The 21,943-nt window shown below is 39.5% G+C and overlaps 1 protein-coding gene across 1 annotated transcript in view; it reads left to right on the top strand.

Moving 5' to 3' along the window:
* The window catches only part of unc-13 (protein unc13 homolog), a 205,044-nt gene that overhangs the window by 142,437 nt on the left and 40,664 nt on the right, over positions 1–21,943 (top strand). The window contains exons 9-12 of the mRNA XM_080283857.1: positions 6,060–6,166; positions 14,132–14,273; positions 18,546–18,672; positions 21,523–21,842. Coding sequence (XP_080139983.1) covers positions 6,060–6,166; positions 14,132–14,273; positions 18,546–18,672; positions 21,523–21,842 — 696 coding nt within the window. The remainder of the gene's footprint in view (positions 1–6,059; positions 6,167–14,131; positions 14,274–18,545; positions 18,673–21,522; positions 21,843–21,943) is intronic.

Genomic DNA, 21,943 nt, shown 5'->3' on the forward strand with positions numbered 1-21,943 from the left:
CCCAAGTACAAACCCAAATTTTCTCTTTTACAACAATTTAGACCCAGTATGTGTATACTAAAGTTATGGTAAGTCCCAGAAACACACATAGGCATGGTTAGGTTAATAGAAAGAGGTGAAAAGGCACAATAAGGAAGAAACATGTCCCACAGAGAGACCTGAAATGGACTTCAGGTAAGGTATTCTGAGGCTAGGGATGGAGATTTAGTGGTCTCCACCACCTGAGATTAACTTCTCGAGTAGGCCTCATCTTTGAATTCTGCAAAGCTGTCGGAAAGCACAGACACTGCACCATCATTGTTGGCAGAAACCAGCTGAAGTGTGTGGTAACAACGTTTTTGTGCAAAAAATGCAGTGATAACAGAAACCACTGTGACCAAGTGTGTGATAACCAAGAGATCACTGTCTACTCCATGAAATTAAAGACGTGGAAATTACATCCACAGGCAACTTCTTGGAACATACTGTTTTAATCCTACTGCCTGGGGATGCATTTCTTGAGTTGAATACAGTGCAGCCATCAGATGTAAGCCAGAGTATACAGTTATAGTAACAAAAATGTTTCCAGGTTGAAAGGGTTAAATAACTGAATGCCTTTTATAAGACAGTTAGTAACACAGCATCACATATTGAATGAAGAGATTTACATAACCTATTGTTAAGTACTGTGTGGTTGACTTCTGTCCATTTGGCAAGTCATTTCAGCAAAGTGGATGTTAGATCAATATTGATTTTATTTTTCTGAGTAATTAAAAAGTTGATGTTACATTACTACACAATAAGATATTAAAATACATTTATTGCTGAGTATAGGGTTACATTACTGTGTTTAATTCAGTTTAACTTCAAATTGAGAGCTTTGATAACTGGGATACCATCAATCATTTTCAGTTACATTAATTACAAGAGTTCACCTTCTTAGTCTGGAGTGTGACCATCACTATGCTCTGCTTGATACCAGTAAAAATTGTAATTCAACAATAACCTAGTTTACACTCACTCTTATGCTACAACTCACATTACAGCATACAAGGGATGAGGCTATGGCACACCTAATGTCTGACTTGGCTCGTATCTCTGACTGGGGTAAAAATAATCTGGTTGTCTTTAATGCATCAAAGACTCAGTTTTTGCACCTATCAACCCGACAAAATCTTCCACAGGTATACCCACTCATGTTTAATAATATTCAGCTTAATCCTGCATCATCGTTGAACATCCTTGGGGTTTCATTTACTCGGGACTTATCTTGGAAAGATCGTATTACATCCATCCATCCATCAGCCAATCCTACATTGCCCCACGAGGAGCGTAGAAGCCCGGGGCTAGGCCGTTGGTCCTGACATTTAAGATGAGAGTGACCAGCCTCACTCATCCCTGAGTGGCATTACGTGAGCAGTAAACCCCAACCACCCCTTGGATATAAACCTTCACTGGCTCAATCCGATTGGGGTGCAGTACCCACTAAACCACCAGGCTCCAAAATTTGGCTATATGGTTACCACCCAGCATAGTAAATGGTTTCCTGGTGTACAGGAAACCATTTGGCATGTCATTCAGTGTAGAGTCACCCACAGGCAGAAGGACGAGGAAAGAAAGACAGAAGAGGGAGTGTAAAGTCACCCGTAGGCAGAAGGACGAAGAAAGACTGAAGGAAAGAAAGACAGAGGAGGGTGGAAGGAAAGAAGGATGGAGGAGAGGAAAGGACAGACACCCGAGAGCAGCACTACATTGAGTGAGTGGATGGTGAGCGCCCCCACCTACCACATATCATGTGTTTTAAAATCTGCTTCCAAGAGATTGGATGTGCTAAGCCGACTCCATTCCTTCTTTACCCCTGCACAATTGTTGACTCTATACAGGAGTTTTATCCGCCCGTGCTTGGAGTACAACTCTTACGTGTGGGGAGGCTCCCCACATACAGCTCTTCTCAATAGGGTGGAGTCAAAGGCTTTTCGTCTCATTAACTCTCCCCCTCTTACTGACTCCTTCAACCTCTGTCTCTTTGCCACACTGTTGCATCTTTATCTCTTTTCTATCTCTACTTCAGTGGTCACTGTTCCTCTGAACTGTCTGCATGCATTCCTCCACCTCTACGACGGGCGCATAGCACCTGTCTAGCAGCAAACTCTCACCCCTTTTCTGTCCAACTCTCTAATGCAAGAGTTAACCGTTACTTGCAGTCCTCCATTTATGCAACAGGTCAACTCTGGAATTGTCTCCCTCTGTCTGTATTTCCTGCTTCACATGATCTCCAGTCTTTCAAATCCAGTGTGTCCAGGCATCTCGAAATGAATGGATCTTGAATTTGGCCCTCTCTTGTATTTTGTTTTTCTCTTGGAAGGAACAGTCATTGCAGCTTATTGCCTTTGGTTCCTTCTTCCTCACATTAAAAAAAAAAAAATACACACCTTGTGCATCTCACAACATACAACAATCCATAAGCGTGGGGAAATCAGTAACTTAGTCTGTAGAGTGGTGGTCTTCTGTCCTAGTGGATGTGGGTTTTAATCCCTGCTGGGACAAGGAACAGTTTAAAGAATTTGAATTTTGTTATAGTAGACTACTGATCTACCAAGATCTGCCCACACATTGTAAAAACACCCTCACTAATACTAGTACATCGGTCCTGTATGAGGCAGCCCGAGCATGTATTCAGTGTGGATAGTGGGTGTTAGTGCCAAATTGATGACATGTAGAGGTGTATAGTATGTACTCAACGGTATGCTGGGCCACAGGAATGAGCTGTTGAGCCTGTGCTCATAAGTAAAAGTCTCTGGAAGTGTTGAGTAGAAGTGGCTGTGTTTCGTAAGTCCATTGGTTTTATGTGCAAATGAGGCAGGGGCCACAACAGCAACAGTTTTTCCAGATTTTGCTAATCATTTTTCACTTCCTCATAAAATACTAATTATACAGAGATATGTGCAATTCATCATGTGTAACTAAATTAAGTGACTTGCTCCACAGATCAACATCTTATTTCATTGTAGAGTAGCAATAGAATACATTATAGGTACAGTATTCAGAAACTGGATTCATGTTGATTATTAAACCCCAGATTATATATATATATATAAAATCATCATCATCATCAGCCATTACAAGTCCACTGCTGCAGGCCTTCCCCAACCTTCTCCATGATTTCCTTGACTGAGCCAATCTCTGCCATGTTTTCCCTGCAAATTTCTCTATCTCATCTCTCCACCTCATGTCTGGCCCCTTTCTGCTACACTTACAATCTCTTGGTGTCCAGTCAGTCAGCCTCTTGCTCCATTGGTTATCCCTTATTCGTATATATATATATATATATATATATATATATATACTGTACAGGGTGGGCCCAAAGTTACTTTACCATGATATTTTATTAACAGTTTTATTTCAAGTAAATAAATTGTACACCAATTATATTTCAAGTAAATGAAGTGTACATGGAGTAACCATTCCGGGCTGATATCACACCGACACGTCATGTGTTGGCCAACCAATTACAGGCCGATGACATACCAATGCATCATTTGTTGGCCAGTTGATTCTGGGCTGATGATGCGCTGGTGCAACTTTTGTTGGAGCGATTTTTCATGGCTCAAATACATGGCACAACAATTTGGTGAACAGAGGCAACAAATCTTCATTTTGTTGGAAACTCACCTTTGGCCTGGGAACGGAGTAGAAAAGTTACGCAAGACTGGCCTGGAGTAGTGATAAAAATCATGTTAAATCAAATGTTCAAAAAGACCTCCTTCTTCCCCTAGACAGAATTGGTACATCTTAGATACAGAGTGGGAAATCCTTCTTCACAACTCATGATCATTTTTCAAGTTGTCAAATTCTGCTGTTCTTTCTTTCAGTTCTTGAACACTTTTAGGGTTTGTCTTGCAGACTTTCTGTGTTATCATCCCCCAAACTATGAAGTCACATGGTATTAGGTCAGGTGACCTTGGAGGCCACTCAACAGTACCCCTTCCTGCAACTCACATGTTGAAAGCGTTACCAAGAAATTCTCGCACATTCCAACCAGAGTGAGGAGGTGCACCATCTTACATCCAAGTTAATTTGGAAGCTGAAATATAAATGTGTATTAGTTGTAATATAACTGTGTTAATCAAATAATTATTATAGTAAAGTAGCTTTTGTCCCACCCTGTATATATACTGCACACACACACACACACACACACACACACACACACATATATATACAGTATATATATATATATATATATATATATATATATATATATATATATATATATATATATATATGCTGTACTGTATATAGTGCACTGTAGTACATATATCATTCTCAGATGTCTGATGTTTGAATTGTTATGAAACATTCATGCCATATCATGGTGATTTTTTAACACCAGGTACAACCTTTGTTCAGTACTGGCTACTATGGTACTTTTTGTGCATATATATAGATAATATATATAAATGTTTGATTGATGTGCTGAATATATTTCCAGAATATGCATTTTATTTTATTCAGTATTATACAAAAAATATATATTTTTAGACATAAATCCTTTAAGTGTATGGGAGTATTTTTTTGCTCAGTGCTCTACTGCTGTGTACTGTTGTTGAATGATGCTGAACTTTGTGTTGTCAAGGGATAGGAACTGTTGTGATTATCCTTGAAGAACCCCAGGTAAGATCATGATTTTTGTCTCCGCATCAGCTTCAGGACATGATAACATCATATAATAGGGCCATGTTCAATCATCCATGATGAAAAGAGCAGATTTCATGATAGAATACTTTGAAAGTGTAGTCATGCAAGAGTACCCAGTATGTTCCAGTATGATGAGTTTGTTCCTGAGGACATTATTTTGGAAAAGATTATCTTTTATTAGTGAAAAAAAAAATCACTCTTCAGACACATACAATTGTTGGTTATAAGCAGTATTCCATAACACAAGGATGATGAATGTGAATCATTTTGTTCAGTATGGAGCAATTTTAGTAACATCCTAATTATTGCTTTTTTTTACCACTTTTTATTTTGGTATGCTGTAAGCTATTAATGTCCAATTGTATTCAACTACCATATACAGTATTCCCATGCCATCATGCCAAGTACTTGAAGAGAAATTGTTTGCCATAGTCGGTCACTGGTTTGGTATAATTAGGTACCGTTTGTGATGGAACCAGTAAGCTGCAAAGCAATGCACCTTCCTTTCAAGTAACTACAACATTAATGAAAGTACAGTATTGCCAGTTTTTTATTATTTGCATATTGTATCTCCTCAGGCTTTCAAAAACATTTTCCTTATCAATGGATTTCCGATATATTTTGATAGTCCTTAAAAAATTTTGGGTACTGCATTGGTCAGTACTTTTTAATATTACTGGTATGGTATATATACTAGTTGTAAGAATGCTTTTTAATCTGCAACATTACAGTATAGTATATCAGTTATTTTAGTGAATGAAAATTGATATCTTTACAATGAACTTGCCCTTTGTATAAATATTATCAATGTCTTTGCAAGAAATGCAGAGCTGTGTTCAGTGCCATGTTTTGCAACATGTTGCAGCTTTTGACAAAAGTTTTTATTGTATTGGCTGACTTCATTGTACACAGCAACATTTCTGTGTAGTGCACATATTACCAGTCAGACTTGTCATTGTATGAATACAGTATTTATAGGACTGGACTGGACATGTACTTGCATACTGTATGCAATATTGTCTTATTATATGTCAGAGAGTACTCTTATTGCAGAGTAATGTCAAATAATTCGTTGAGTCTGGCATGTTGGTTGCTTCAATTTCAGGAGCATGATGAGAATAAAAAAGATTATGAGTGTGTGCTGCCAGAGTTACTTGTCTTTTTTATATACAGATTTTTATAAAGGGCTTTTCCTGTTAATATTTTAACACAGTCTCGGGACATTATCTCTTGTTGCTGTGAGTCCAGATGTCTTTCCTTCTTTAAATCACTTTCCTTATATAATAATACCCTGGATTTATAATTTCTATGGGTTGCTGTGATGGGCCCAAGCCTCTCCTTCCCTAGTGAGCAGAGATGAACCTTATTTCTCCAATGAATAGGGATGTCTTTGGCGTGGAGGACAAGAGCCACGTTGGCCACATGATGTCAGTGAACCAGTCGGTCTTAGACGGGACTAGCAAGTGGTCTGCTAAGATTGCCATCACAGGTTTGTTGGAGTCTCCCCCTCCGCTTGTGTCTCAGCTTCTCTACATGTCTCTGAATTTACTTTTAATTTCATTCCTTTAGCCCCATATTATCATTCATCCCCATTTCTTTCCTTATTTTTTTCCTCTCTTTGTCTTCGATGTTGTCCCGTGTCTGCTTCAGCCGATCACCAGTGGAGACAAGAAGTGGAAGGTCATGGCTGCAGGAACAAAAATTCACTATCCTGATGAACTCCCACATGTTTTGATCAAAGGATACTGTGTGAGTTCCTGGCCTTGAATGCTGTGTTTAGAATGCAGAAAATTATTGCTGCTTAATCTCTTAGCAGTGCTTTATTTGAGCTGCAAAGTAATTACATTTTGAGGTATATAAGCACAATTCTCAGTCATGTTCAGTGTTTGTAGTTGAACAGCCATATCTTCCCTCTCCTTTTCTCCTTCAAATTGACGTATTTATGTTGGGCCTCACAGAAGCTGTCTGTCTATTAACAAAATTATTTTTTTTTTTATCAGAAGTAGTCCTTGACCTGATCATGCCTGTATCCTACAGTCATCCCACATAAATACAGCCCTTTAATTTTGTATGCATATGCACTGTAGTTTTTTGCTTCTGTAAGGCCCATTCTCCCACAGGAAACCGCTGCGATGCCACCACGAGAGGGCAGGAGCTTACCATGTCCGTGTCCGTGTTCAAGTCTTGTGTTCTTTTGTGAGAGTGTTTAATTTCCTGTCTTGAGTTGTGGTGTTGTGGTACCTCTCTTGTGTTAACGGATGTTGGATGTGCTTCTTCTTCCACAGGATGACTTTCAAGGTGGATCCAGATACCCATATAGATTCACTTGAGAAAGCTGAGGATAACGTATTAGAGGGGACCTCCCATTGGTCTTGCAAGATTGCGACGACAGGTCAGGCAAAACATGTACATAGCATGGAGGATGGAAGTATGGAGGTGGGGGGGTGTGCCTTCATCCCCCACCTTATAGCCTTGTGCTCCACTACTTGCGGCTTGCTGTTCTCCACTGTACTTCCACCCTCCCTGTATCCATCCACCCAAGCAATGCAACTACTACCACTACTACTACTATGAGACTGTAGTATAAGAAATGGGACAACTCCATCTTGGAACTAAACTCTTCTAACTCAGTGACCGGGGGCTGTGTACTGTATCTGTTTGTTTGTGCAGTGATGACATTGGGTTAGACTGTTGATACTTTCAGTGATCTAAACCTGCTGATGGACTTTCAGACAGTTCACACCATTATGAGTTGGATATGTTTACAACCAAAATGGCAGACCTGTTCACTTTCCTATACTAAGAGTCTGTACTCCTACTGTACTACTGCTATTACTACCACTGTACTTCTGTCTCGCCATATAGATGCTGACAGTGTGTGCCACCTCCTGTACTATCTGGCAAGCGTCAGCACTAAAGTAGAAGCATCCGAAGGGCCAGCAGGTGGATGGCACCTCTAGTAGCATTCAGACTGACTCGATTTATACTAATAATATTTTTATTATTTTTCTTACTTTCTCATCCTGATTGTCACCTGCCTCAGTTGGTCATCACAAGTAGAAAACAATCCCATTAGACCACCCTGGAGGAGTAGTATGCATTATGATAATTATGAGGTACTTCCATTTAGTATGTAGATGAGATCAGATAGTAGCATCAATACTGTAACTGATTTTTACAAAATTATGGTCTATTCAGAATTGCTATGTTCTGAATTTGCCATTATTACAAAAGTAAGGATTAACACTGGTATGTATTTATGAATCATTTTACTGGAATCTCTTTGGTAATTACATAGTTTTTCAAGGGACAGCTCTTGGGCTTTAGGAGAGTACTGTACAGTATAACTCTTATACCAGCCTAGTTTGAAGTTTATTTTAACAAGTTTTTGCAGGTGATATTATTGTATACTTCTAACGTTTTTATTTCTTAATTCACAATAGTGAATACTAGTACCTTTATTACGTTATCAAAATTACCCTTTCCTCTAGCATTTACTTGTTATTTGTACACTTCTTACTTCCTCATGTAAAGTTGAAACATGATCACTGAGGCAGCCAATAGACAACCAGGAACATAAACACCCTGTTTTGATTGGTCCTCTTGCTGGGCACCTTCTTGATAGAAATTTTGCCCCAGTTTTTAAAACATGAAGTTAACCTGCCTGATTCTTACTCCTCATAGTAAGAAACTAAACAAATATGATTCACTGAGCGTATACAGATTCAAGAATATTTTTGTCTACAATTAAAATTTTTAAAGACTATATAACTGTTGAGATAAAAATGAGCCTGAAAAGGGTTTTGTGACCAGCATCCTTCTTTCCCACCCTCTCTTGTTAGAAAGGGGCTGATTTGTAGCTAATTAATTGATTCCTTGCCCAAGACCCTTACTTGTAAAGCTAAATTATTATTGGCTTGGTACTGTATTAGCACATTTGAGCTTAAAACTACGAGCATGATCGCATGTTAACTTCATGAGTGAACGATTGAGGGTTTGGTGCTCCGGTCTAGACAATAGATATCCATCCCAGTGTCCTGCAGGAGTTTGAGAGGATGTAAACTAGCAGAAGAAAATCATTCTGAAGTAAACTCATAACATCATGGTTTACTTAGAGGTCATGAAATGTAGGAAAGGTAAACTGATGATGCTATAGCTTACTGGTGCCTCTTAAAATCCACAAACAAACTGGCAATGTTATTGTTTACCTGAAAAGTTATGGGTTAACTCATAACATTGCAGTGTTTTGTGAGCAGATTAGGTTAGGTTGACAGCAACTACTTTCAGTAGTTCAGTTTTGTACTCGAGGAGTAAAGTATACAGGATAGGAAACTAAGGAGGATTGTATGGTAGACTGCTTTTATTTGGCTTTGATATCTGCCGTCATTATTCCCAACATTTCACTTGAAAAGCAGATCATGTTGTTTAAACACCATAATATTTTAGCTGACAATTACCTTTTGTAAGTAATTCAGTTGCTGTATATGAAACATGCTACAGAATGTACAGTAGTTAGAAAATTCGGTAGTTGATTCAGAAGTATCAGAACAGTGTGCAGACTGGCTAGGAGAATAAAGAAACAGGCTTGCCTGGGATATTGAAGTACTGAAGGTAGAATGAAGCCTTGTGGTTATATCAGTTTAGAAGATAATGCTGTTTTAAAGCAGTACAGTATTAGGAAGTAGTTGGGGGCTTTAGATAGTCATTGACTCCTGCTAAGTATCCAAGGCATCAGAGGTTAATGAGGCATGCCAGTTATGTAGTATTCAAGGTGATCCATAAAACTGCAATTAATACTGTAGTTATTAAGACATTACTATAGCTGCTAATGGTGTATATTAAAAAAAAAAAAAAAAAAAAAAAAATGTAAGGCATGAAAATCTAGTATGGCAGAGGACCCATCTCAAACATGTATCTATTATCTAGACCAGGGATGCATGACAGATTTTGAACACAACTGTTTGGTGGTTAGGAGCAAGTGGGCAGGTGACAAGCCTGCCTACACCCACCCACTGACCACACCTGCTGCTCTGACTTGTCCCCTCGTGCCCTTGTTCAGCAACCTCTCCTCCAAGCCCCATCGAGTTTGCCTGCAAGGATACACTAGTTTGCATCTTACAAGCCCTTTAACTGCCTGGATTTCTCTCGGCAGAACTAAACAGTCAGGTGTTAGCCTGTGTAAATTACCTAAGAGCATCAGTACCAGTGAAATTTATTAAGAGTAATTTTATACCCCTTCACCATGATTTTTTTTTTTTTAAGCCAGATAATTTTACTCATCTGAAGGAAGACCTCTTGTAGCGTAGGGGTAGTGAGAGCCATATCTAACCCCTCCAATTCAAGAAGTTTCTCCCAAGCTGAATATTATTGTCTGGAGATAGCAAGAATAGAAATGTATGTTGATATATTGACAAATATTGCAAGTTGCATCCATAGCAGCAAAAGGGTTAACAAGGAAGTTATGAATGAAAAAATATAGTTATGAATAAAATGTATATGCATGCATATACATTTTATTCATAACTAAATTTTTTCATAGTATGTTTTTGCTCCTCAATATGTAGATTTTGTTATACCATATTACACATGAGATATCTTTCCAGTTTTGGAGTTGCGATCATGGCACACACTTATCTACAGAATCCTCTAATGTAGCACAAACTCATGATATTTGCTTGAGTCTTTCAACACATTTGCACACTGTGCATCAGTTTATGCTCATATCTTCAATTCTGCTGGGTTTTTTTGGAAATCATTTTGGTTTTAGTCTTTACTGAAAAGTTAATTGATATAACACACATTTGTTTATTTTCATGTACATTATTATTGTTGATAAAAGGTAACATTGATATATTCAAGCCACATATTAACTATTTCACTACAGTGGGTGCCCTAAGCTGCAGAGTATTGTCTGGTGCTAGCAGGTATATTACAAGTAAGGCTGTCATACCAAAGTGGTTAATAGAAATTTGTTGGCCCAGTAGTCAGTGAAGGGCTCTCTAACCTGCTAGACCACAACAAAAATAGTGTCATTGTACAGTAGTGGTCTCTGACTTCCCTATGCAAGGCCTCACCATAGCCATTTAAAATTGTTTGGCAGTAGTGAGAAAAAAAAAATTGATCCCATCTTACTGAAAGGGTTAAGGTAGGAATTTTAACCATAGAACTCTTTGTAGGCATTCAGACTAGTTCCATCCTTGCAGTGCCTTTGAACAGTGTGGGGATTGGTCAGGGCAGCACCACACTACTTCCATTACTGTCACTACCACTGTTACTACCACTAACATTTACTACTGTTTTTTTCCACCATGACCACTACTACTCACTGTTGTACTTTTTCCACCACTGCAGTTACTGCCACTTCACCACCACTATATTGTTCCCACTTTGATTGCTGCCACTGTAAACCTTACCACACCATTACAGTTGTAACTACCACCCCAGTGACAATGTAAATGATTGTTTTCATGGCTTCAGGACCTTATGCGCGCTTAGTTTTTACAGATTGGTATTGTTGTACAAATTACTATTTCTATCCTGTCTGTCTGTATCTGTCAGTCTATCTGTCTATCTGTCTCCATCCATCTGTCTCTCTGTCAGTGTCTTTGTGTATCTAAAATTACATCTGCATCATTTTTCCACATTGATATTCTTTTAATGCCATTTTCATCATAATTTTTCCCATTAGTTTCTCATCACTTCTGTGAAGGTCAGTTTCAGAACCTGAAGGGACTGCAGCACAGGTATATCTTAAATGACCTTACCAGAGTTGTACATCTGATCATGTAAGATATGATGACCCATCTCTTGTTGATTAGTTTTGAATAGAAAAGAGCCATGTTGCTCATTCTTTACAGAAAGAGCAAAACTTCTCTCATTGTGATCTTAAGGTTAATGAGGATGAGTCTCCAAAATAGGAACATTGTTACTCATGGGTATTTGTTATCTAAGTGAGACTGTCCAGCTCAGCATTTTGAATCAGCAGTATATTGGCACTGTAGTGTCATGGTGTGTTTAGTTTTGTGTTTTTGTAAAGTTCTGGCCATTTTAATAGCCAGAGTTACTTCCTGTATTTTGAATATACATGGTACATATTGTGTACTGTAAGGCAAGTTGCTATCTTAGCCTGTAACCATGAGAAATCCCAACTTTTGCTTAGGTTGGGCTTGCAGGTGCAGAAAATTGAATGGGGGAAGGGGAGCATGAAATCTTCAAAACAGTTCTCTTGCGAGGGGATGGCTGAACCCCAACTCCACAATTCCACCACTTCTCCCATGGAACAAGGGTACAGCAGCATGGGGAACTGGTATTGAGCAATATTATACTATATTAGGAGACATAGGGATGAGGAACACTGTTTCTGATCTTGGGACTATCATCTTTGTTGGCAATAGTAATACCAGATGCCAGTGATATTCCTCACACCTTAAGAATAGTGGAGTTAGATCCTATCTCTTCAATTTAAGCTGCTTGTCAGTCCCTTCAGGTGCTGGTAGGGCTTTGTTTTTAAAGGAAATTAGGCAACAAAAATTTGTTACACATTTCTAGAATGACCATCCTAAATGTACAATTTTGTTTTTCATTTTTTTTTTTCCCCCATTCACATAGATCCTTGTATGTATTCCTCCATCAACCTTTTCTGCTACTTCCATTTTCTTTTTTTTTTTTTCTTTTTTTTTTTTTTCTTTTTTTTTTTTTTTAACACACTGACATGTTCAGGTCCACCCATCTCCAAAATTACTGTTTCACAGCACATTTATGACAAATCTTTGCATATTTTCTCTGTTACTTCTGAAAAATAAACCTAACATTCACTACCATCCGCCAACAAAATTTGATGACATGACTGACAAAAAATATAACCTTTTACCTGCTGTGATGCCTTTCCTATGTTATTTCCAGTACGTTGCCCCTGTGGTGATTTGGGGTAGCATAAGGTCCTGGCTTATAAAATACGAATGGAGTAAGCGACATCCCCACTCTGACACCTTGTATTTATAAACATTGTGTACATAACCCTGTACAGTCGCTGCGGTTTGTGTCAAGATATGTCCATATTAATAAGCCATTGTTGTCGGCTTCCATAACCATCACTGTGTTATGACCTTGCAGCTAAACGTGTACAGTTTTTGATAATATAGAATATAGGTAACAAGTCACTACAAGGTCTCTGGTCATCATTTATGATGCATACATGATGATGGACTTGTATAGAGTTCATGAAGGATTCCATAAATACTGTTCAGCCCAGTTGCATTATCTGGTTCTTAATTTGTATATGACCTGTGCATTAGCCATTCTGTCTCATACAGCCTTTCTGGGTTTATGAGTGCACAGCCTTTGGTCATACTTTTGAGGATAGAATTTGCACTGAGTATACACCTTATGATTTCTGATGCAAAGAGGATGAAGCATTGTAGTTTTGAGATCTCTGGATGTATTCAAAGGAATGGAAATTTTATATTGCACAGCAGAATCAGCATTATTATCCAGTGTTTATCGTTTTTTTCAGAAATAGAGAATATGACAAGGGTCTTGAGTGTGAGGGCACCAGACCTGTATAGTCTTGTCAGCACTGGTTCAAGGTACAACCTCTGATAGACCGTAAAGATACTAAATACAGTAGCTATTTCTGTTCATCCTAGATATTTATTGTAGTGCAGTGAACTATAATTTTCCTCCAGTTGTTGCGAATTCAGTACTTAAAGCAATGTGATTCCCATGTAAGTGGAAGGTATCTCTTACAAAGTCTGTATTTTTAGATACCTTGAATTATAAATCAAGCACCGCAAATTATCTGTACTGCAGTTTAGTCTATGATTATATGACAAAAATTACAGATGGGGATATTGTTACCTTTTTTTCAAGACTGGTAAGAAAATTCTTGCTGTGAAAACTTGAAGATGTTGTGTTGCAAAGGTCATAGCACTTCCACAGCAGTGTGTTATGGAATGGAAGAAGTTTGGAGGAGAGTTTGTGAAGCAGCAGACTCATGGGATATGACAGGTTTAATAATATGGGTCATATAAATCAGCATTGCCAGCCAGCCAGCGCAGTTGCTTTTAGTGAGTGACGGTGATGGCATGCCAAAGGCTGGTGTTGTAAGGTTAAGTATTTGTGATTCTAAACATCACAGGGTGTATACAGAATACTTAATGTATCTAAATTTTATAAATAATGTAGTCTGTAGATGTACTGATACAGTGTGTAAATTCAAAATTCGTAGAAAAGATAAAATCAGAAGGAAAAACACCTATCTTTTAAACAGTATTTTGACATAATTTATTGTTTAGATTGATCATAACCACCAGAATTTTAAAACATCTTAGCACACAGTATTGTCAGATATATCTAGGATATTACATAAGTGAATGATTCACTGTAAAAATAATCGGCCCCACAACCAAATGACATAGCTGGTCACCACTCTGATATCTGGCATCCTCATTCACAGTCATCTGCGCTCAGGGCCTGATTGCCAAGGATAAGGGTGGTACGTCAGATCCATACGTGACAGTACAGGTGGGCAAGGTGAAGAAGCGCACCCACACTGTACCCCAGGAGCTCAACCCAGTGTGGAATGAGAAGTTTTACTTGTGAGTCTTAATGTGGATTTTGTTGTGGTTAAGTTTAGGATTAAAAATTAGACACAGAATACAAGCATGAGGGGTTGAACTCGAGTGTAAGGTATGGGATTGAAAACATAAAAGGATAAGAGGGTTTGATTTAAGGAAGGAATTGCATAGAAGTTATTGGGGAAGGATAATTGAAAGAACATTGTGGAGGAGGGACTGCATGGGAAAAGTGATAGGTTATGATACTTGAAAGAGGTTGTCTATCTGTCTGTCTATCTTTTGCCAGATGCCTTAATCCTGTAAGGGATGGTCACAAACAAATAGCCTCCATGTCGTCCAGTCCTCTGCCATTTCACTGCCCTGTTCCCAGCTCACACCCCCTTCTCTCATTTACCTTTCCACTACCCCCCCTCCACCTCATTCACATACACTCTCCTTGTTAGTCTCTCATTCTCCATCCTCTCCATGTGGCCAAACCACCTCAATGTATTTCTCCCAATGTTTTGTATCACGTCCACATCCACACTACTCACTACAATGCTCCTTCACTTCCTCATTTGTCAATCTGTCTCTCTGTGTAACTCCACATGCTCCTTTCAAATACTGTAACTTATTTCCACTGCTCTCACCCTGGACTTGCATCCTTCCAACAAGGTCCAAGCTTTACGTCCATATATTAGAGTTGATGTCACAATAATGGCATGCAACGACCTGTTTACTTCCATGCCTACTTCCCTGTTTCATATCGCTGCTTTCAAAGAATGAGCAACCTTCCTTCCTTGTTGTACCAAGCACATCACCCTCCAAACTTCCATCCTTATTCATCACACCTCCCAAGTACTTAAATGCAGTACACTCACATTTTCAGTTTCCTCACCATCCAACCTCACTACTCCAGGGGTAGGGGGGTTTTCAAGAATACTCCCCTAGTATCCCTGCTTGTCGTATGAGGCGACTAAAAGGGTTGGCGGAGGGTTAGTGCCCCTCCCTGGAAAACAGCTAACTAAAAAGATGAACAAGAAGCCTCAGACAAGGACTAACCAAAAGATGACGACCAAGGACTGGACAAAGGACATGGTACAGATCGCGATGTGGAATGTAAGGGGTGCGAATGATGAGATGAAAAAGAAAGAGATTGTCCAGGTGCCTGAGGGTGCAAAAGTAGATGGATGTGGAGTAACTGAAACTAAATGGAGAGGAGAGAGTGTGAGAGAATGGGAGTATGGATGGGGTATATGTGCAGGAGTAGGTGAGAATGAGAAGGCAAAAGAAGGTGTTTGTATTGTTGTGAGTAAAAGATGGAAGAGGAACATAAAAGAGTATGGATCATTTGGCTCAAGGATTGTGTGGGTAAGATTGTTGAATGCTGTGAAGAGTATGTATGATGGTGCTAAGGCTGCAGTGCGTGTGGATGGTGAACTGAGTGAATTTTTCTCTCTGAAGGTTGAGTTGAAACAGTGATGTGTCGTGTCTCCATGGTTGTTCATTCTGTACATGGATGGGGTAATAAAAGAGGTACAAGGTAGGGCAGTGGATGTTGGAGTGGCCCTAGTGAGAGAGGGTAGTGTTTGGAAACTCCCTGTACTGTTGTTTGCAGATGATACTGTGTTGTTAAGTGAAGACGAAGGGGAGCTGCAATGCTTGGTGGATAAGTTTGGGAGAGTGTGTAAGAATTGGAATCTAAAGGTGAATGTAGGGAAGAGTAAAGTGATGATCTTTGAGAGAGGTGAAGTCAGTGAGGTTGGATGGTGAGGAAATGGAAAATGTGAGTACATTTAAGTACTTGGGGAGTGTGAAGAGTAAGGATGGAAGTTTGGAGGGTGAAGTGCTTGAAAGGGTACAACAGGGAAGAAAGGTTGCTGGTTCCTTGAAAGCAGTGATAAGAAGCAGGGAAGTTTGCATGGAAGTGAAAAAGTTACTACATGACAGTATTGTGATACCAACTTTAACTTATGGAAGTGAAGCTTGGACGTTGTTGGAGGGACACAAGTCAAGAGTGAGAGCAGTGGAAATGAGTTATTTAAGTGGAGCCTGTGGAGTCACATGGAGAGACAGGCTGACAAATGATGATATAAAGGAGCATTGTGGTGTGGATGCGGATGTGATAGGAAGCATGAGGAGGAGCATACTGAGGTGGTTTGGCCATGTGGAGAGGATAGAGGGTGAGAGACTACAAGGAGAGTGTATGTGAGTGAGGTGGAGGGGGGGAGAGGGTGGGGGAGGCCGAGGATGAGATGGAGGGATGGAGTGGAGAGGTATATGAGAGAGGGGGGTTTGAGTTGGAAGCAAGGCCGTGAAATGGCGGGGGACAGGGTGACGTGGAGGCGATTTGTTTGTGGCCACCCCGTATGGGATTAAGGCATCTGGCAATAGATAGATAGATAGACTTCATTTCTCTCGGAGACCATAACTTTACTTTTCCCTAGATTTACCTTTATATTCCATTTTTTACACACTTCCAAACTCATTCACCAAGCCTTGCAGTTTCCTTTCATCTTCACTTAACAATACAGTATCATCTGCAAACAACAGTATAGGACCCTTTTTCATTAGGGCTACTTCATCATCTACTGCCCTACCTTGTATCTCTTTTATAACCCCATCCATATACAGATTAAACAACCGTAGAGACATGACACATCCTTTTTTCAATCCAACATTCATCCATCCATCCATTATCATCAGTTCACTATCCACACACACTGCAGTCTTAGTCCCCTCATAGCTACTCTTCACAGCACTCAGCAACTTCCCATCTGCTCCAGATATTTTTAAAATTTTCCACATTCCTTGTCTCTCCACCCTGTCATATGCTTTCTCCAAATCCATGAAGGCCACTGACAACTTCTTTCCCTTCTCTAGAAACTTTTCCACTGAAGACCTAAGAATGAGTATCTGATCTATGCAACCTCTTCCATTCCTTAAACCTCCCTGTTCTTCTCCAACTAATTCCTCTGTTATTTCCCTAATTCTGTCAGTAAGTGTCCTACCTTATACTCTTCCTATTACACTAAAAATATGAATGCCACTATGATTATCACACACTTCATTTTCCCCTTTTCCTTTGTACAGGAGAATACTTATACCTGATTTCTAATCCTCCAGGACTCTACCTTCCTCCCAGGCCAGTCTGCACATCTATATCCATTCTCCTACTATCTCTTCCCTAGGCTTCAGCATTTCATCACACTCTCCATCAGTTCCTGGGGCATTCCCCATTTTGACTCTTCATTGTTTCCACCACTTCCATTCTACTGATATCTTCCTCTCTTCTCACTTCCCTTCTTCTCCCAGTCATTCCCCAGCAACTAATACTCACATTATTTTCATTCTCTATGTTTAACAGATCCTTAAAGTGTTCTTTCCATCTGCTCACTTTTTCTACCTTCTCAACTATTAGTCTACCATATTTATCTTTCACTCCTTGACTAACTTCTTTATCACCATGTTTAGCTCGCAGTACCTCTTTCCAGATATTTTCTTACATTCCCACCACTTTACACTCAGATTCCTTCCAAATTCCTCACCCACTTTCTTCGTACTCTCTCTTAATCATCTTTTCACCTCTCACTTCCTCTTTTCATATAACTCTTTCTTTCATCTCCACGCCCCTGCTTCCCATCCACTCGTCATATGCGATCTTCCTTTGCACCACGTCTTGTCTCACCTCTTCATTCCACCATGCTGTTCCTTGCACCCCCTTTCATCTTCTCTTCACCCCACACACCACCTCACATGCCGCACAGACTTCTTCGATGAATATCTTGCACACACCTTACACCTCCCCCATCTGCTCCAAGTCATAATTACCCAATCACTTCACATCTCTTTTATATGCTGCCTTTTTTTTCCATCTTCTTGCAGCTTTTCTACCCTTCTTATATGGACTACTTCCTCCTGTCCTTCCCTACTTCTGTTTCTGCATTGCATTTGAACCTTGCCTTTCACCATCACCACGTGGTGGTCAGGAAACCCATTCCCCCAATCTCTGTGCCCTTGCATCCATTACACACCATCTCATTCTGTCATCCATACACGCATAATCAATCATTTCCTTCCATTCAATCAATTCACCACTCACCCTTCTCAACATTCATCACATATACCTATGGATCATTTTGTGCCTAAAGAGGGTATTTGTAAATTAGATAAATGTTTATTTATTTATTTTTTTCTCAATATATGAAGTTCTTAAGCTAAAATTGCTGGATTCTTCTTTCAGTATTTTTTTCCTCTCCTCTCTAAAACTGTGTGAGTTCTTCTCTTCAGCAAGTCATTGAGTTTTCCTTTCAGCGAGTGTCACAACTCCAGTGACAGAATCAAGGTGCGAGTGTGGGATGAAGATAATGACATCAAATCCAAATTACGGCAGAAGCTCACTAGAGAGAGTGATGACTTCTTGGGACAGACCATCATCGAGGTGAGCTCTAATCACTAATCTGTGTTTCCTTTTATTTAAGTGATGTAAATTTAGAAGAATTAATTATGTTGGCCATCACTCAGGAGAAGATGTTGACCAGTTTGTAATGTGAGGTTTATGATATTGTGTAACAGTTAATTGGACATAAGAAGGCTGAAAGTGTAGCCTTTTCTGGAAATTTAAAGTACTAGTATGGAGAAGGTAAGTGAAATAAGTAGGGGATTTGGAGTTATAGTGTTAAGTGTATAGAAAAAAGTAATTGAAGGAAAATAAATCAGCACTGTGATAGAAAAGTAGGTGCAGTGAATATTAAGACTCCCTAGAAATCATACATGAAAACCAGTTTCCCATGTTACCCCATTTGGGGCAAGGGAGACTTGAGGTTAGGGTAGAGTGTTTTTTGCCAGATTGTTTAACCCGCCCCTTACCCACAACATACGATACATGTTGCAACTTTTTTTCACACTCAATCCCCGCAACATACAATGAACATTTTGCTATTGCAAGATCTATTGTTTGCACATTTTTCAAATTTCGCATGTGATTTTTGGTATGTATACACGGAACACCTTCCTCTACCCAGTGCCAGGCAGGGAAATGTCTTACCCCACGTTACCTCCCCCCCCCCCTCGCTGCACGCCATTGTCTTGGCAACTCACCTGTTACCAGTGACCTGGCCAGTAAAGACATGTCGAGCCACGATACAAAATTCATGGCCAGAATGATTCCCCAATCGATGACAATGTGGAGGACAAAGTTTACGTAGTGTTAGAGGAAGAAACGGTCAGAAATGATGATCAGGTAATGTCGCCAAAAAGGTGCGATATGTTGATGTGTTTAGTGAGTGAAACAATGCTTATATCGCCTCTATTACTGTATGAAAATCAATATTCTCTTGTACTTCGTATAAATTCCCACCAAATAAAAAAATAAATACCAAATATGAGTGGTTTGGAATAGTTACCCCTCCCGTAGAACACGTTTTCTCTGGACCCAGCCTCCATTGAAAACAGAGCCAGGTGAGGGTATTGTTACCTGTAGCAGGATTTTAAACCTCAGGTTTCGATGTTTCTCATATAAAGCAGAGGTTTGGACCAAAAAAAAAAAAAAAAAAAAAAAAAAAAACAGTCGAAAATTTAGGGTTTTGGGGGTGGGTTTGGTAATAAATTAGCCGATACAGGGCAGGTTAAGGAGAGGAGATTATTTTAAAATAAAGGAATCCTCTGATTGCCAAATTTATAAATATGAACTGACAATGTCATGATGAAGAGAGGATGATAGAGAGGAGTAGCAGTCTGTACTGGTGATGATAAAATGATGATAGGTGATGTTAAGTGAAACTGGTAGAAACATTTGTACTATACACAGTGACATGAAAAGATAGATAGTAGTAGCTGAAGAATATCTGTAACATAAAGCAAGAGTACTTGACGCAAATGGCACGAAAAAGAAGAGTTGTATATAGTACAGTGTACAGTATACATGTTAAAAGTTGCTTCTTTTTATGCTCTGTGTTTTTAAGTCCTTGGTGTTTTGCCCATGAAGCCAATTTCCTGGTTGCGTTTTTGCACAGTGCTAGTTGTATGGAAAAAAAGGGTGATGTACTGAAACATCCCTGACTGTGAGGATCACATGTAGAGATATTAGGTACACTAGTGAGATGCAGTGGAAGAAGCAAGAGGAGTGAGACGTAGAGGCCACGGGTGCTGTTGAGGAGATGAAGAGAGTAGTAAAATATATGTTATAGCTCCCAGGGTGGAACTTTTACTGATGGAACTAGGGATGTGGTTGGCTGCCTATGACTGCCAGAGAGATAGTGGAAGAGAATGAAAATTTGTGGGTTTGAGGTGTCTTGAAAGAGAGAGAGAGAGAGAGAATCAAGTGTAGTAGCTGTACGATAGAGCTGAGAATTATTTGAAGGCATGAATGCTAAATCTGTATGTTCTGCTTATTTTTTCCCTTGGGAACTTGTCTAGCTGAAATGTTTGCAGAAACATATCTTCACACGTAATACTTATGCCCAAGTTTCTTAATTTTAGGTAAATAAAAATTGTGAAAGTCAGAAACATGTTTGTTCTAGATGTCCTACATGAACTTAGGATGGAAATGTGCCAGTTTTAGATAAGTTAAGATAAAAAGGTTTGTCACAGATGATTTAAAACTGGAAGAGAGAATGAGTGTTTGAGTGAGTGAGAGAGTGAGTGACGGAATGAGAGAGAGTAGGGGTGGGTGGGTGCTAGAGTAAGGAGGTTACCCAGGCTCTTGTTTCCCTGACAGTTTTGATCAAAGTTTACTCATGTCTGAGGCAAAGTTTAGAGAGAGATTGGTTTGTATGGGTCGTGATGGTTGGCTGAGAGTTGGTCAGAGAGTGGGCCAGGAGGAGGCTTGTCCATTGTTGTGTTGTATGTCATTCCCAGCCAGAGTGGTAAAGTTTATGTGGTGGGTATGGTTGGCAAGTGTGTTGGAATGCTTAATCTTTGTAAGTATTATGCTATAGATTTCCTACAATAGGTGTTATAATAAACCACAAAAGTAAGCCATTAGTGTAGTGGCTTTATCCCCAAAATGAAAGCTATGTATGGTTGGTATATATAACTTGTGTGATGAAATTGAAAATTTCAGTTAAGTAACTTGTTGACCTCAGTAGCTCTTCATACAGTTTTGTTTCCATTTTCCATTGTATGGATGTTACCCACCCTATTCAAATTCAGAAATAGGTTGTGATGATCAGTGATATGTGAAGATGTATCACACTACAGTAATTTCCTTTTCATAGCATTCACCATATGATGTGACTCTTGTAACTCTTCAGAATGATGTTTATACATATACGTCCTATTTGCACCCCAGGTACGAACACTGTCAGGTGAGATGGATGTGTGGTACAACCTGGAGAAACGTACCGACAAGTCCGCTGTCTCTGGTGCCATCAGACTCCATATCTCTGTTGAAATCAAAGGAGAAGAGAAGGTGGCCCCCTATCACGTCCAGTACACATGCCTTCATGAAAACCTTTTCCACTATCTGTGTGAAGTGGAGGGAGGAGTGGTCAAGCTTCCACAGGCCAAGGGAGATGATGCATGGAAAGTCTACTTTGATGACCATGCTCAAGACATTGTGGATGAGTTTGCCATGAGATACGGAATTGAGAGTATCTACCAGGCAATGACGTAAGTGATGGGATATTGGTAGGCTTGTTATTCTAGGATACTGCAGTCCTAAGCTACCGTGATTGTTAGGATATTGGAGAGAGAAGAGTGAGAAAGAATGA

This window comes from Coenobita brevimanus, chromosome 98, assembly GCF_032717465.1.
Source record: "Coenobita brevimanus isolate Jiangsu-jjx chromosome 98, ASM3271746v2, whole genome shotgun sequence".
NCBI classification, from domain to species: domain Eukaryota; kingdom Metazoa; phylum Arthropoda; class Malacostraca; order Decapoda; family Coenobitidae; genus Coenobita; species Coenobita brevimanus.